Raw genomic sequence first — 16,858 nt, 5'->3', positions numbered from 1 at the left:
GCAGGTGGGTCCTGAGTGTATGAGCATCTCTGACAGACACAGCATGAGCCATTAAGAATTCAGAAGATGAAATGGGATGGGAACAGATGTGAAAAGAAGAAACAGAATGGCTTCCTCTTCCCCGGACCAGAGCTGAGCGGTGGCATTCAAGCCCACCCAGAGAAGGGCTTTGCCTGCAGCAGCTCAGGGAGGTGGCCCGAGGCTCCCCACAATAGAAAGCTCATTACTTCACAGGACAGACTGTTGGCCAACTCTTACTGTGATTAAGAGGCTCACCTTGCCCTTAGTTTTTTGTTTGTTTGTTTTGCGGTACGCGGGCCTCTCACCCCTGTGGCCTCTCCCGTTGCGGAGCACAGGCTCCGGACGCGCAGGCCCAGCGGCCGTGGCTCACGGGCCCAGCCTCTCCGCGGCATGTGGGATCTTCCCGGACCGGGGCACGAACCCGCGTCCCCTGCAACGGCAGGTGGACTCTCAACCACTGCGCCATCAGGGAAGCCCAAGAATTTTTAATATAATACCCATTAACGAAGACCCTAGCTTTCATCCATGAAGATCTGGGTACTCTACAGTTTTTCTGCTTGGCCCTTTGGTGGTACAAACAAATCAAAACCCTTTAAAATGGTTTCTGTTTGACCTAGAAATTTCAATTCTTATTTCTGGGTATTTATACCAAATAGGTAATCAGGTACAGTATTTTAACTACATGATTCAGCTTTGATTCTCTGTGTGCTCTGATGCAGAGGAAAGCTGCACTTCTGAGGTTCTCACCAAGATTCAGAAGGTAAGAGCCCAGCAGTGAGAACCGGGTATGGAGAATGCTCCACCAGGCGAACTGGGTATGGAGAATGCTCCACCAGGCATGGGTGTATCGGTAGCCTCGGGCCCTGCCACCATGCTACCACTAGCCATGCCTTGTCACTTCCAAGGCACTGCTGTCCTTTCTTCTGGCTGTAGAAGCCCAAGAGGAAGAGGTGATTAGAACAGGATGGGACACGATCCCAAGAAGCCTGTTGGGTTAAAGCCATGACAGCATAACGAAGCGCAAGAACCCAGGCTCCACCAAAGACAGCCTAGAGCGATCCTACTGCCTGGTTAAAACCAGAAAGAATGTCTGTACACATTCAAGCAATAACGCACAGAGACAACCAAGTCAGCATTAATCACATGGAAATATGGCACAGGATCCAAGGTGCATTAGCCACCAAACACCTCCTGTTTAACCTCCCCTCAGCGGCATCAGGCCCCAAGCAAGAGCAACGAGATTCAGCTGCTACAGTGGAACAATATCATCTCTTCGGTGGGATTTTAAATTTAGAATCAACAACTAATGCATCAAGTAAAAGTTGCAAGAAGAAAAATAAATGAGGTTTCAGCTCCAAACAGGGAGTCAGCATATCATGCTAGGACCTGAGTGCGACTTTACCCTTGAGTCACAGGAGGAATTGGCATCTGCAGGGCTGCTGCTCTGCTGGCCTCATTGATTGGGGGGTTAGGACTGGCATCTGTGCTGATTGGTCAGGGCCCGTGTCATACCCATTGTTAAACATTTCAAATGCCACCCAGCAATATAGGTATTTTAAAACAGATCTACTAGCAGGAATCCTCCAATGGAAGGTCACTAAGGTAAAGATGTCAAGTGTAGGTTTCACATGACCCAGCATTTTTGGCACTGGGCTAGAAAAATGAAGGCATGGATCAAAGTAAGTGCATCAACTTTGTCCAGGGTAACTTGTTCACGGTCGTCATGTAATCTCACAACGATATCTTAGGTAGTCTTAGATAGTCAGGACTCTGCAGGAAAGGTAATTAAGCCTCATGAATATCTGTCTTGGGGCCCTGAGGTTTGGGTTGTTCAGACAACTGGTGAAGCAGGGACCATTTGCATTTGGGCAAGAAACCAAAAGTAGAAACGTAAGTTATAGAAAAATTGCATAAAAGTACTAGACTAGCACTTCGTAATAAGAGGAAAAAAACTTTAAGAAACATTTGAGTTACAGAAGGGGAGATGAACAGCCCAGGAAGAGGTTACTAATGACAATACTTTGGGCACAGGTCTGATAGTCGCGGTTATTGTGAAGTGGATCAGCCTGCTGAGTATAATTATCCAGAAAAAGCATCTGTAATTAAACCTAGTGTTTAATGCCCTGGTCTTGGGCCTTCAGTACAGACCTGCTTAGTATCTGATGGACCCTTGATTGAGATCCGTGTGATCGATGGAATATGGATTTCTAATTGCAGGGCAAGAAATCCCATGCAGCTTTTTAGCAAATTAGCAAAATTCTACAATGAGATGATGATTGTCTCCAGAGGGATCTTCGAGAAGCTCTGGGTCAGTGTTTAAAAGAAACGGTCACACTGGCCCAAGTACAGCACATAACTCAGGACCCGCCAGGACCTTCTGTGAACTGGCTTTAATAAGGCCACGGAAGGAAAGTCCACAGCCTGAAGAAGCAACGTATTTCCAGTGTGATAATTATGGGTTCAATTCCCATTAACAGGAGGATTTATCAAGACAGTCTCCTAATCTCCCCCCGTGCCTAGAGAGCCCCCATCCCCATCGCCTGGTTAACAGCTTCACTTGCCAGATCCGTGGCTGGCGGAGTTTACACAAGGGCTCTGGGATAGCTGGGAGCCAGGGAGGAGCAGGTCAGCCTCTGCGGCGGGGCTGCACGGCTCAGAGCTGTAAGCCCCAGGACTGCATCTCTTGAAGGACTGTGCTAGAATAGCCCTCCGATTGTGTGATCCTGTATCTCTGTCACTGAGCTTACTTATTCCTGCACTGAGGTACCTACGCGGAGTGACTACTGGGCTATATATTATGGCTGATTTGTTTGACTTCATTTAAAGGACGCTAGAACCTTTGAATTCTAAGATACAAGTTCCTGGCAAAAAATGTTAAGACTTGAGCTGGTCATGATAAGCTTTTTACCCTGAAATTTAGACAGAGGCTTCATTTAAATAAGATGGCGCTATTTCCCAAAATCACAAAAGCTCTAGGATCAACTTACAAAGTTGAAGTTCAAGTACGCGGGTTAATCTCCTCTCCTTAAAGTTCTACGTCATGAATAGTGACCTTTGTTTCAGAGCCTGGACGTCCGTTCGGGAGCCATGAGAATGCCACAAAGTTTAGTAGCACTAAAACGATACTGAACTTACTGTCTTGGAAGGTACACTTTGAGAATTTCTAAGAATAACAAAAACTCTGTCTGGCATCCTCGAACATGTGTGCAAATACATGTGTGTATGTTTCCATGGATATACCTGTGGATGGCAGGTAGATAGCTCTGCTATGCATTCTCTTCCTGGGATCTAAAGCTTTCACCTACTTTTAATGTAGATGTCTTTGGTCCAGAAGACATGATACAACTTAGAAAAAGTGCTGCCTACTTGGTTGATCTTTCCATTTGTTCCACCAGCACTGTTCTAGAAAATCTTGAAAGGTGTATGTATATCTTTGGGAAGATAATGCCTGAATTCTGCATATACTGTTGTGTGCTGTGCACAGGAACACAGCGTCCGCTCAGGAAACCTGAGCCAGAGATCTCTGGTGAAACCCCGAGCTGTGTCTCCATTAGTTTAAAAAAAAGAAAAGAAAAAAAAAAAAGAAGGGTGGGGGAAAAAAGAGAGGGTAGAGAAGCTCAAGCACAGAGTGGTGTTAGTGTCAGAGCAAGGAAAGAAGGACGCGGCCCACCGGGTGGCCAACGTGTAATCGCCACGTTACCTTCCTCTCCTTGGGTAGGGCCGTGGCCCCCAGCCTAGTGTCTTTAACGTGACTGTCAGCCCGGGACTGCTCAGCGTGACTGTTTGAGTTTACATCCATAAAGGAACACTTCTGGAATGCCTAAGGAATTAAAACACTGAGTTAACAGGGATCCGAGTGCAGCAAGGAGGTCAGAGGGAACAGGCAGGGAATCCAGAGGATCTCCCGGTCGAGACCCCGGCCCGGTCCTACATGCGGGTCACGCCAGGGCGTCAGCGCCCCGAAAACCGGCTCCCCATCTGACCTCGGGTCAGCAAAGCCCGGGCCAAAGGCTTCCTTATTTTCTGGCCCAGGCTAAGATTTAAATGGATAGAGCCTTTGAAAAGAACGCCCCTTCTTCCTGTCCCCATGAACCTGATTTGCATTTAGTAGGGCTTCTGTTAAAGGGCTTTGACCTTTAAAAAATGCTGAATATGTAAATGAATTAAGAAGAAACTATCATCTTTTTTTCCCTCTTCATTATAAAAGGGCACAAGATGTTGCAAACCATTAAACCTTAAAAGGAAAGTAATCCTTAACAATTCGTTGTCCGCAGTAGCAACATACTCCTGTGCCCTGGCTAGTTCTGACTCACGTAGAATAAAGCAAGCTCTTTAGCACTCAAGTGATTCTGAGCGGCCTGGGAGCTGCCTGACCCCCAAAGACTTGTCTCTGAAAACTAATGATGGATCGTAGTTATAGGAGCCCAGGGCCACTCCTGTGAACACTGAGTGAGGGAGGTCAGTTCTCAGAGAGGAAGCATCTGCTGTGTCTATAGGGCAGAAAAGAAGTGACAATATATATGATCACGAGAGCAGGAGACACGGTAACCCAAGCAGCAAAATGTCCTGAAATCGGTGATTCTCGATCAGGCTACATGACATACAGTCGGAAAAAAATACTGTTACCCAGGCCTCACCCAGAGCATAATTAGATCAGACTCTCTGGGCTGTAGGATTTTTTTTTTTTAAACTCCTCAAATTATTCTAATGTGTGGGCAGGATTAAAGAGCAGTTATTGAAGTGAGTAATTTCAACTGATCGCCTCGTATTTCCTTAATGTCAAATACTGTCATTTGGAAATAACTGCAGGCACAAAGAATACCTCACGCCTTCCCCAGGTGAACATTCCAGCACAGGTTTTAAAATACTAGCTGAGCGGATGCCCGGGACCTTCCCCGGCCTGCTCTTCCCTCGCTCTGCTGGCTCCCAGTTCCCTCCTTAGACACCCACCCGGTCCTCGCGGACCCTGGAGGTGCCCAGGGCTCCTCTTGCTAAGGCCACTCAGCATTTCCGTTGGGCCGTTAGACCCTGGACTCGGGAGCTTGTGGTTTCTTCTGATGCCTGGTGACGCAGAGCAGGAAAGCTGTTCCACGATTACACTCGGGGCGGGAGGGGTGGGGGGGGGGCGGTGCTGCAGCTGCTCCTTCCTGCCTCAGAGGGGCTGGCGGGTGGGGGAGGCGTCTAACTCGGGAGCCTACACAGGCTCCAGCATGGCCGCTGGCCGACTCTTCGATGCAGCAGGCTGGCTAATGAGGTTTGGTTACCTTAGGGTCAGAGTATTTCACTCACCACTGTTACCTGACCACCAATAATATAACAAGAAGCCAGATACTCTGCCTCTGTAAAGCTTTCAGTCAAAGGAAGCATCAAAGACGTTTAGATTTCAATGGAGGGAAATATCCTCAAGTGATGGGCTCTAAGTGGCTAGAACAAAAATTACTTCTCTCGGGGGCTAGTGCGGGATTATTCACAAGCTTAAAAGCCTCACTTCTTTGATCATTAGTGCTTGTTGTTCACCTTTCACAAATGGGAAGTTATCTAGTGCTTAGTCATCCATTTGAAACAAACCAGGTCATGATTTATTTATACCATGATTTATTTATTATTTATACCATACTTTAATATGGGAGTATACCTGATTTACAATGTTGTGTTAGTTTCAGGTGTACAGCAAAGTGACTCAGTTACACATATACCTATTTTTCAAATTCTCTTCCCATTTAAGTTATTACAGGATATTGAGTAGAGTACCCTATGCTATACAGTAGGTCCTTGTTGATTATTTTATATATAGTAGTGTGTATATGTTAATCCAAAACTCCTAATTAATCCCTCCCCTGCCGCCACCTTTTCCCTTTGGGAGCCGTAAATTTGTTTTCTTCGTCTGTGAGTCTGTTGCTGTTTTGTAAGTAAGTTCATTTGTATCATTTCTTTTTTTTTTTTTTTTGATTCCACATATAAGTGGTATCATATGGTATTTGTCTTTCTCTGAGTTACTTCACTTAGTATGATAATCTCTAGGTCCATTCATGTTCTGCAAGTGGCATTATTTCATTCTTTTTTTATGGCTGAGTAATATTCCATTGTGTATAGGTACCACATCTTCTTTATCCATTCATATGTCCATGGACATTTAGGTTGCTTCCATGACTTGGCTATTGTAAATAGTGTTGCTATGAACATTGGGATGCATGTATCTTTTTGAATTATGGTTTTCTCCAGATACATGCCCAGGAATGGGACTGCTGGGTAGTATGGTAGTTCTATTTTTAGTTTTTTAAGGACCTCCATACTGTTCTCCATAGTGGCTGTACTAATTTACATTCCCACCAACAGTGTAGGAGGGTTTCCTTTTCTCCACACCATCTCTAGCACTTACTGTTTTGTAGACTTTTTGATGATGGCCCCTCTGACTGGTGTGAGGTGATACCTCATTGTAATTCTGATTTGTATTTCTCAAATAATTAGGAATGTTGAGCATCTTTTCATGTGCTTTTGGCCATCTATATGTCTTCTTTGGAGAAATGTCTATTTAGATCTTCTGCCCTTTTTTTTTTTTTTAATAAATGTAGAGTTTACAATAAATACTATCACGTGATTAATATTTATTAAGACATCACTAATAATTAATAAATTAAAGAAAATAACTACTTGTTAGAGAAAGAAAGCAACAGTAAATACCCTGGTGGGATTTTGCAATTTTTGTGTGTGTGTGTGTGTGTGTGATATCAGGATATTTGTCTTTCTCTGTCTGACTTACTTCACTTAATATGATAATCTCTATGACCATCCATGTTGCTGCAAAAGGCATTATTTCATTCTTTTTAATGTTTCTGCCCATTTTTGATTGAGCTGGGTTTTTTGTTTTTTTTTTTGATAGCTGCATGAGCTGTTTATATATTTTGGAGATTAATCCCTTGTTGGTTGCTTTGTTTGCAAATATTTTCTCCCATTCTGTAGGTTGTCTTTTCATTTTGTTTATGGTTTCCTTTGCTGTGCAAAAGCTTTTAAGTTTAATTAGGTCCCATTTGTTTATTCTTGTTTTAATTTTCATTACTCTAGGAGGTGAATCCAAAAAGATATTGCTACAGTTTGTGTCAGTGTTCTGCCTATGTTCTCCTCTAAGGGTTTTATAGTATCCAGTGTTACATTTAGGTCTTTAATCCATTTTGAATTTATTTTTGTGTGTGGTGTAAGAGAATGTTCTAATTTCATTTTCTCACATGTAGCTGTCCAGTTTTCCCAGCACCACTTATTGAAGAGGCTGTCTTTTCTCCATTGTATATTCTTGCCTCCTTGGTCGAAGATTAACTGACCATAGGTGCGTGGGTTTATTTCTGGGCTTTCTATCCTGTTCCATTGAGCTATGGAACATATTTCTCATTTTGTGCCAGTACCATACTGTTTTGATTACTGTAGCTCTGTAGTACTGTCTGAAGTCAGGGAGCCTGATGCCTCCAGCTCCATTTTTCTTTCTCAAGACTGCATTGACTATTCAGGGTCTTTTGTGTTTCCATATAAATTAAAAAAATATTTTTGTTCTGTGAAAAATGCCATTGGTAGTTTGATAGGGATTGCATTGAATCTGGAGATTGGCTTGGGTAGTATAGTCATTTTGAGAACACTGATTCTTCCAATCCAAGAACATGGTATATCCTTCCATCTGTTTGCATCAGCTTCGATTTCTTTCATCAGTGTCTTATAGTTTTCAGAGTACAGGTCTTTTGCCTCCTTGGGTAGGTTTATTTCTAGGTATTTAATTCTTTTTGATGCAATGGTAGATGGGATTGTTTCCTTCATTTCTTTTTCTGATATTTTATTGTTAGTGTATAGGAATGCAACAGATTTCTGTGTATTAATTTTATGTCCTGCAACTTTACTGAACTCGATGAGCTCTGATAGTTTTCTGGCAGCATCTTTAGGATTTTCAGTTTACAGTGTCATGTCATCTACAGACAGTGACAGTATTACTTCTTCTTTTCCAATTTGGATTCCTTTCAATTCTTTTTCTTCTCTGATTGCCATGTCTAGGACTTCTAAGACTACGTTGAATAAAAGTGGCGAGAGTGAACATCCGTGTCTTGTTCCTGATCTTAGAGGAAATGCTTTCAGCTTTTCACTGTAGAGTATGATGTTATCTGTGGGTTTGTCATATATGGCCTTTATTATGCTGAGACAGGTTCCCTCTACGCCCACTTTCTGGAGAGTTTTTATCATAAATCGGTGTTGTTGAAAGCTTTTTCTGCATCTATTGAGATGATCACATGGTTTTTATTCTTCAATTTGTTAATGTGGTGTATCACACAATATTTGCAGATATTGAAAAATTCTTGCATCCCTGGGATAAATTCCACTTGATCACGGTGTATGATCCTTTTAATGCACTGTCGTATTTGGTTTGCTGTATTCTGTTGAGGATTTTTGCATCTATGTTCATCAGTGATATTGGCCTGTAATTTTCTCTTTTTTTTGTCATACCTTTGTCTGGTTTCAGTATCAGGGTGATAGTGGCCACAAAGAATGAGTTTGGGATCGTTCCTTCCTCTGCAGTCTTTTGGAATAGTTTAAGAAGGACAGGTGTTAACTCTTCTCTAAATGTTTGATAGAATTTGCCTGTGAAGCCATCTGGTCCTGGATTTTTGTGTGTTGGAAGTTTGTTTTTTTTTTTTTTTTTGGCGGTACGCAGGCCTCTCACTGTTGTGGCCTCTCCCGTTGCGGATCACAGGCTCCGGACGCACAGGCTCAGAGGCCATGGCTCACGGGCCTAGCCTCTCCGCGGCATGTGGGATCTTCCCGGACCGGGGCATGAACCCATGTCCCCTGCATTGGCAGGCAGACTCCCAACCACTGCGCCACCAGGGAAGCCCGTGTTGGAAGTTTTTAAATCACAGTTTCAATTTCAGTACTTGTGACTGGTCTGTTCATATTTCTTCCTGGTTCAGTCTTGGGAGATTGTACCTTTCTAAGAATTTGTCCATTACTTCTAGGTTGTCCATTTTATTGGCATATAGTTGCTTGTAGTAACCTCTTATGGTCCTTTGTATTTCTGTGGTGTCCATTGTAACTTCTCCTTTTTCACTTCTAGTTTTGGTGGTTTGAGCCCTCCCCCTTTTTTCTTGACGAGTCTGGCTAAAGGTTTATCAATTTTGTTTATCTTTTCAGAGAACCAACTTTTAGTTTAACTGATCTTTTCTATTGCTTTCTTTGTCTCTATTTCATTTATTTCTGCTCTGATCTTTATAGTTTTTTCCTTTGTTGTTCTTCTTCTTCTTTCCCTAGTTGTTTTAGGTGTAAGGTTATGTTGTTTGAGAGTTTTGTTTCCTGAGGTAAGATTACATTGCTATATACTTCTCCTTTGAACTGCTTTTGCTGTGTCTCATAGGTTTTGCATTGTCCTGTTTTCATTTTCATGTCTCTAGGTATTTTTTTTTAAACATCTTTATTGGAGTGTAATTGCTTTACAATGGTGTGTTAGTTTCTGCTTCAAAACAAAGTGAATCAGCTATACATATACATATATCCCCTTATCTCTTCCCTCTTGCATCTCCCTCCCTATCCCATCCCTCTAGGTTGTCACAAAGCACCTAGCTGATCTCCCTGTGCTATGCAGCTGCTTCCCACTAGCTACTGGTTTTACATTTGGTAGTGTATAGATGTCCATGCCACTCTCTCACTTTGTCCCAGCTTACCCTTCCCCCTCCCCATGTCCTCAAGTCCATTCTCTAGTAGGTCTGTGTCTTTATTCCCATCCTACCCCTAGGTTCTTCATACCTTTTTTTTTTTTTTTTTTTTTTAAGACTCCATATATATGTGTTAGCATACAGTATTTGTTTTTCTCTTTAGGACTCACTACACTCTGTATGACAGACTCTAGGTCTACCAACCTCACTACAAATAACTCAGTTTCGTTTCTTTTTATGGTTGAGTAATATTCCATTGTATATATGTGCCACATCTTCTTTATCCATTCATCTGTTGATGGACACTTAGGTTGCTTCCATGTCCTGGCTACTGTAAATTGAGCTGCAATGATGCAATGAACATTGTGGTACGTGACTCTTTTTGAATTATGGTTTTCTCAGGGTATATGCCCAGTAGTGGGATTGCTGGGTCGTATGGTAGTTCTATTTTCAGCTTTTTAAGGAACCTCTATACTGTTCTCCGTAGTGGCGGTATCAATTTACGTTCCCACCAACAGTGCAAGAGGGTTCCCTTTTCTTCACACCCTCTCCAGCATTTACTGTTTGTAGATTTTTTGAGGATGGCCATTCTGACTGGTGTGAGATGATATCTCATTGTAGTTTTGATTTGCATTTCTCTAATGATTAATGATGTTGAGCATTCTTTCATGTGTCTGTTGGTTGTCTGTATATCTTCTTTGGAGAAATGTCTATTTAGGTCTTCTGCCCATTTTTGGGTTGGGTTGTTTTTTTCTAGGTATTTTTTGATTTCCTCTGATTTCTTCAGTGATCCGTTGGTTGTTTAGTAGCGTATTGTTTGGCCTCCACATGTTTGTGCTTTTTTTTTCTTTTCCTTATAGTTGATTTCTAATCTCATAGCACTGTGGTCAGAAAATTGATACAATTTACATTTTCTTAAATTTACCGAGGCTCGCTTTGTGGTCTAGTGTGTGATCAATCCTGGAAAATGTTCTGCATGCACTTGAAAAGAATGTGTATTCTGCTGCTTTTGAATGGAATGCTCTATAAATACCAATTAAGTCCATCTGCTCTAATGTGTCATTTAAGGCTTGTGTGTCCTTATTGATATTCTGTCTGGATGATCTGTCCATTGCTGTTAGTAGGGTGTTAAAGTCCCCCACTATTATTGTGTCACTGCTGAATTCTCCTTTTATGGCTGTTAGCATTTGCCTTATCTATTGAGATGCTCCTATGTGCATATATATTTACAATTGTTATATTTCCTTCTTGGATTGATCCCTTGATCATTACGTAGTGTCCTTCTGACAGTCCTTTAAAGTCTCTTTTGTCTGATGGGAGTATTGCTACTCCAGCTTTCTTTTGATTTCCATTTGCATGGAATACCTTTTTCCATCCCCTTACTCTCAGTCTGTGTCCCTAGATCTGAAGTGGGTCTCTTGCAGACAACATATATAAGGGTCTTGTTTTTGTATCCATTCAGCCAGTCTATAGCTTTTGTTTAGAGCATTTAATCTGTTTACATTTAAGGTAATTATAGATATGTATATTCTTACTGTCATTTTGTTGTTTTGGATTTGTTTTTGTAGGTCTTTTTTCTTCCCTTCCTTTTGTTCTCTTGTGATTTGATGACTAACTTTAGTGTTGTGTTTAGATTTCTTTTTCTTTTTTGCGTGTATTGTAGATTTTCACTTTGCGGTTACTATGAGGTTTTGATACAGCAGTCTGTATAATATATATGAGTGTTTTTAAGTTTTCTTTTCTTTTTCACCTAGAGAAGTTCATTTAGCATTTGTTACAAAGCTGGTCTAGTGGTGCTGAATTCTCTTAGCTTTTGCTTGTCTGTAACGTTTTTGACTTCTCTGTCAATTCTGAGTGAAAGCCTTGCTGGGTAGAGTAATCTTGGTTGTAGGTTTTTCCCTTTCATCACTTTAAATATTGCTGTATCATGCCACTTCTTTATAGCCTGCAGAGTTTCTGCCGAACAATCAGTTTATAACCTTACGGGGATTCCGTTGTATGTTACCTGTTGCTTTTTCCCTTGTTGCTTTGAGTATTTTCTCTTTGTCTTTTTGTCAGTTTGATTAATAGGCGTCTTGGTGTGTTCCTCCTTGGGTTTATCCTGCCTGGAACCCTGTGCTTCCTGGACTTGGGTGACTGTTTCCTTTCCCACGTTAGGGAGGTTTTTAGCTATTACCTCTTCAAATATTTTCACAGGCCCTTTCTCTCTCTTCTCCTTCAGGGACCCCTATAATGCAAATGTTGGTGCACCTAATGTTGTCCCAGAGGTCTCTGAAACTGTCTTCATTTCTTTTCATTCTTTATTCTATTCTGCAGCACTTATTTATTTCCACCATTCTGTCTTCCAGGTCCCTTATCCGTTCTTCTGTCTCATTTATTCAGCTATTGATTCTTTCTAGTGTATTTTTCATTTCAGTTATTGTATTGTTCATCTCTGTTTCTTCTTTGTATCTTCTAGCTCTTTGTTAAACATTTCTTGCATCTTCTCAGTCTGTGCCTCCATTCTTTCTCCAAGATCTTGGGTCATCTTTACTATCAAAACTCCAACTTCTTTTTAGGGTAGCTTGCCCATCTCCCCCTCACTTAGTTGTTTTTCTGGGGTTTTATCTTGTTCCTTCGCCTGGAACATATTCCTCTGCTGTCTCATTTTGTCTAACTTTCTGTGATTGTGGTTTCTGTCTGTCCCACAGGCTGTAGGGTTGTACTTCCCATTGCTTCTGGTCTCTGCTCCCTGGTGGATGAGGCCTCAGAGGCTTGTGCAGGCTTCCTGGTGGCAGGGGCTGCTTCCTGCCCACTGGTAGGTGGAGCTGCATCTTGTCTCTCTGGTGGGCAGGGCCGTGTCAAGGGGTGTGTTTAGAGGTGGCTTTGGTCTAGGGCTGTGTTCCCACCCTGTTTGTTGTTTGGCCTGAGGCATCCCGGCACTGGAGTCTACAGGCTGTCAGGTGGGGCAGGTAAAAATGGAAGCGTCCCGGGGAGCTCACACCAACGAGTACTTCCCAGTACACCCCCACCAGTGTATTTGACCCCACAGTGAGCCATAGCCACCGCCCAACCTCTCCAGGACACCCTCCAAGACTAGCAGGTAGGTCTGGCCCAGGCTCCTAGGAAGTCACTGCTTTCTCCCTGGGTTCCAGAGGGCGGGCACAAGACCTTGTGTGCGCCCTCCAAGAATGAAGTTTCCATTTCCCCCAGTCCTGTGGAGTTCCTGCGACCAAGCCCCACTGGCCTTCAAAGCCAAATGCTCTGGGGTCTCCTCCTCCCAATTCTAGACCCCCAGGCTGGGGAGCCTGATGTGGGGCTCAGAACTCTCACTTTTGTGGGAGACCCTCTGCACTATAATTATTTTCCAGTTTGTGTGTCGCCCACCGAGTGGGTATGGGATTTGACTTTGTCGTGATCGCGCCCCTCCTACCGTCTCGTTGGGGCTTCATCTTTGGATGTAGTATATCTTTTTTTGGTAGGTTCCAGTCTTTTTGTGAGAGGTGAGCTGATGTCCTTCTACTCCACTATCTTGTTCTTTCTCCCTCCATATTCGTTACTTATACCATAATTTGGGGGCAAATGCTACAATGAATGGCCCCAGCATCTGCCTACACGTGTTAGGAGAAGCACCAATGCCCAGCAGCATGTAGCCCTGACATACCAGTGTCTTAGTCAGAGGGTCCTCAGTGGATAACTGATGGAGGCCTCCATGCTCTCAACTGTTTGTTGATAAATCTATGGTTCCTATGAATGACATTCTCTGACCCATCTAAAAACCTGTAAGCAAACTGTTTGATGGAGGGGATGTCTCAGGCCAGTCTGAGTTTTAATGGGGCCGGACAGGTCTCACGCATGTGACAAGTAAACCAGCAGCCCTGTTTTCCCTGGAAAACCCAAGGCGCTTAATGTTGGCAGTTATTTCCATGGGAAGCAGAGCAGAAGAGCGGAGGTGGAAGTGACATGGTCAGAGTGTTCTCCCTCCTCCAAATGAAGAAGGCAGACCCCTGGGCCTGCACAAAATCATCGGCACTTTAGTGAACATGTTCTGGAGCGTGAAGGAGGTTGCGACCTGACCATCAAATGGGCAAAAAAAATCCTACGTTAATTCATGGATCAAAATGAAATATTTTATGAACAGACTGTCGTCTAGGAATTGTGTTTTATGACTGATTAGACAAGTTCTTAGAATGTACACCTAGGGCAGATCCATGATCTGAATGTGGGATGAGCTTTGGGTGTAGCCCTGTACCCCCTCCTTAGTCCTAGGAGTAGACTGTGGCAATTAGTTGACACATAAAAATCTAAAAATAAAGTATCATTTCTCAAATAGAACAAAGAAGACGGGAAACCAAATTATTAAGCTTTTTGGAATACCTGAAAAGATGACATTGACACTGACTGGAAACTCGGTATGGAGGACAGACGGCCACATGATTCCAGACCTGTCATTCTAAGAATTAAGGCCAAAGAAGGGGACACCACTTGAAGAGGGCTTTAATCAGTCCTTGGGAAGACAGGACAATGGCTGCTATTTCTAATCCCCATCTTAAGTGCTTTTAAAATGAAGCAGGGACTATTTTCACACTGAAAGAAAGCAAAGGAAAGGCAATCCTAGCAGCCAGAGCTAGGAAAGCGTGGAATTGATTCTTTTTGGTATAAACTTTCTGAGTTGTTTTGTGCAATGGTCATTCCTTACACGTGTCTTAAAGGTGCCTGAGAGCCTAGTTCACTGCCACCTTGGAAAAGTGGAGGCCAAGGCCAGAGATGCAGCCTACATGGCCCAGGGCCACGGGGCTCTTCCCCAGCCCTCTCTAGCTGATGAACTGGTGACAGACGCAGCCAGAGTCCCAGGCGGGAAGGGCCGGCAGCCACGCCGGTTACCGCATCCACATACCTGGAGTTCTGCCATGATTCTGTCTCCTTCTTCCTCCTCCTCATCCTTTAAGGAGGAAGTACTGACAGGTGGTGGTGACGGCGCCCAGGCTGAAGCAGGCTCCTCTGCTGGACACTTTGTGGCTCTAGCCTGCAGGCTTGGTCCAGCATCTTCACTGCTTGCCTGAGAAAGATTCAAACCACAGACACTGGCTTAACACCCCCAGGTGCTGGCAAAAGAGGGACAGATCACAAAAGAACACACGTTCTCTCACTGCCTGGTGCGCTGGCTTCCTAGCTCTTCAAATCAAGCTGAAAGGCTGCTTTGTCTACTTGCATTTAGTTTGGGTTTTTCTTTGCCCAAGGTGTCAGTTTGGCAAACGGATTGAAGAATTATAATAAGACTGTAACTTGACTTCAGTGCCTTTAAGAAAGGCCCTCCCCGCATGGCACAGGGAAACCAGCTCGGTTCTTTGTGGCTGTCTGGAGGGGTGGGATAGGGAGGGTGGGAGGGAGGGAGGGAGACAAAGAGGGAAGAGATATGGGAACATATATATATGTATAACTGACTCACTCTGTTATAAAGCAGAAACTAACACACCATTGTAAAGCAATTATACCCCAATAAAGATGTTAAAAAAAAAAAAAAAAAAAAAAAAAAAAAAAAAAAAAAAGAAAGAAAGGCCCTCCCTGGAAATTGTATTTTACATTGAACATACATGACAAAACTTGCCAGGTTAAGTGGAAGTTAAACCTCTCTGAACCTCTTTCTGAAGACGCCCACAACTATGTTAGCTAATCTCAGTTACCTGTGCAAGATGGTCTTCCTTTTGCTTGCCCCTCAGGCCCCCGTTTTCAATCGTAGTGTGCTTTGCTGGGGACGTAGCTGGTGACTTGCATTTCACATACAGTTAAAAGTCAAGTAAGGATAAAACTCCTGGTGCTGAGTCTAGTCCTATAGCACTGGCTGACATTCTCCCATCTGTGCAGTTTTGTGCAATGGTCATTCCTTACACATGTCTTAAAGGTGCCTGAGAGCCTAGTTCAGTGTCACCTTGGAACACAGTGCCACCTAGTTCAGTGGCACTTCCTTGGAGACCTAGTTTATTCTCCTCTGTCTCACTACTTTTTATGTTCTAAATGAGAGCAGACTTTGTCTAAGGGCAGCATCTGAACCCAGAGACAGTTTACCAGGGCTTCACCCATCAGACCTTTGTGGTGGCATTCTCCTTCCTGCTGGTGTAGACCACATCGCCGGACCTTGTGGTGGTGAGCCCCGATCCTGGCAGGTAGCTCCTCCGTGGAGGTGGGGGAGGACGAGGCGGGGACTTAGCCCCAAGCTTGTCCAAGTCCTGTTCTGAATTTGGAGAGTCTTCTGGAAAACAGTGTGTCATTGCAAAATCATCTTTCGAGATAACATCCAAGGAAGTCCAATGTATTAAGAGAAACTCGAGGCAATCTGACTTAAAAATTTCTCTATTCTCTCCATAGTGCAACAACTGAAAATACAGGCCCTGAAGCCTGACTGTCTCGAAGTCCCAGAAAGGCCCTGCACAAGTTAATTAACCTCTCTCTGCCTCAGTTTTCCTGTCTCCACCAGGGTGTTGTGAAGATCAAATGGGCTTGATATACATAAAGCACTTAGAAGAGTGCTTGGCTTATAGTAAATGCTATGCAAGTGTTACCTATTATTATTAAACAAATCTCTTGTTACCCCAAAAAGTTGAGTGTTACTTGGAGAGATGAAGGGTCAGAGCTCCCTGCATGGCTTGCAGAGCCTTCATCCCTGAGTCTGGAAAGCAGTGCTGGCAGGAAGGATTCATGTAGAGGACGTTAGAGTAGAATCTGGCCCAGGAAGAGCCAGAGGCAGAAGGGGTCAGAGGACAAGTCAGGGAGAAAGTGGATCTTTTTGGTCACGGTTATGTGGTTAGAAAAGGTTCTCTGCTAAGAAAACGAGGCAGCAAATGCAGAAATGAGAGAGTTATAAATCAGTATTGACACCAAAGGTTGGGAGTCTGCTGAGCTTTCCCCGGAAAAATGTCCCCCAAAAGGCATTTCTCTCTCAAAACGGAAAGAGCTTCACTCCTGCCCTTTACCAACATTCTTCACTTCAGCCTGTTACCAACACTCTATCTAGGAGCTCACAAAAGTGGTAAAACAAGAAATTCGGGATCAGAGCTTCCAGCTGGCCTTTGTCCCAACTCTGGGGACACACAGGCCTGCCTGGCCTCCCAGGAGTGTGTGTGTCTTTTCTGAGCAACTGAAACAGTTGTTTAGAGGAGTTGCTTGAGGACTTCCTGCTG

General features: G+C 43.5%; 1 protein-coding gene across 6 annotated transcripts in view; it reads right to left on the bottom strand.

The window, feature by feature from the left end:
• Nucleotides 1–16,858, bottom strand: part of KIAA1217 (KIAA1217 ortholog) — a 323,890-nt gene that overhangs the window by 4,713 nt on the left and 302,319 nt on the right. For 3 of the 6 annotated variants that reach the window (XM_007445857.1, XM_007445859.1, XM_007445861.1), the window contains 3 exons: nt 15,767–15,930; nt 14,578–14,739; nt 3,722–3,841 (listed from right to left, as the gene is read on the bottom strand). In XM_007445857.1, coding sequence (XP_007445919.1) covers nt 3,722–3,841; nt 14,578–14,739; nt 15,767–15,930 — 446 coding nt within the window. The remainder of the gene's footprint in view (nt 1–3,721; nt 3,842–14,577; nt 14,740–15,766; nt 15,931–16,858) is intronic. The other 3 variants (XM_007445860.1, XM_007445862.1, XM_007445858.1) reach the window with 2 other exon arrangements.

Source organism: Lipotes vexillifer, unplaced genomic scaffold, assembly GCF_000442215.2.
Source record: "Lipotes vexillifer unplaced genomic scaffold, Lipotes_vexillifer_v1.1 scaffold738, whole genome shotgun sequence".
NCBI classification, from domain to species: Eukaryota; Metazoa; Chordata; class Mammalia; order Artiodactyla; family Lipotidae; genus Lipotes; species Lipotes vexillifer.
This window is presented reverse-complemented; position numbering and strand designations above follow the sequence as displayed.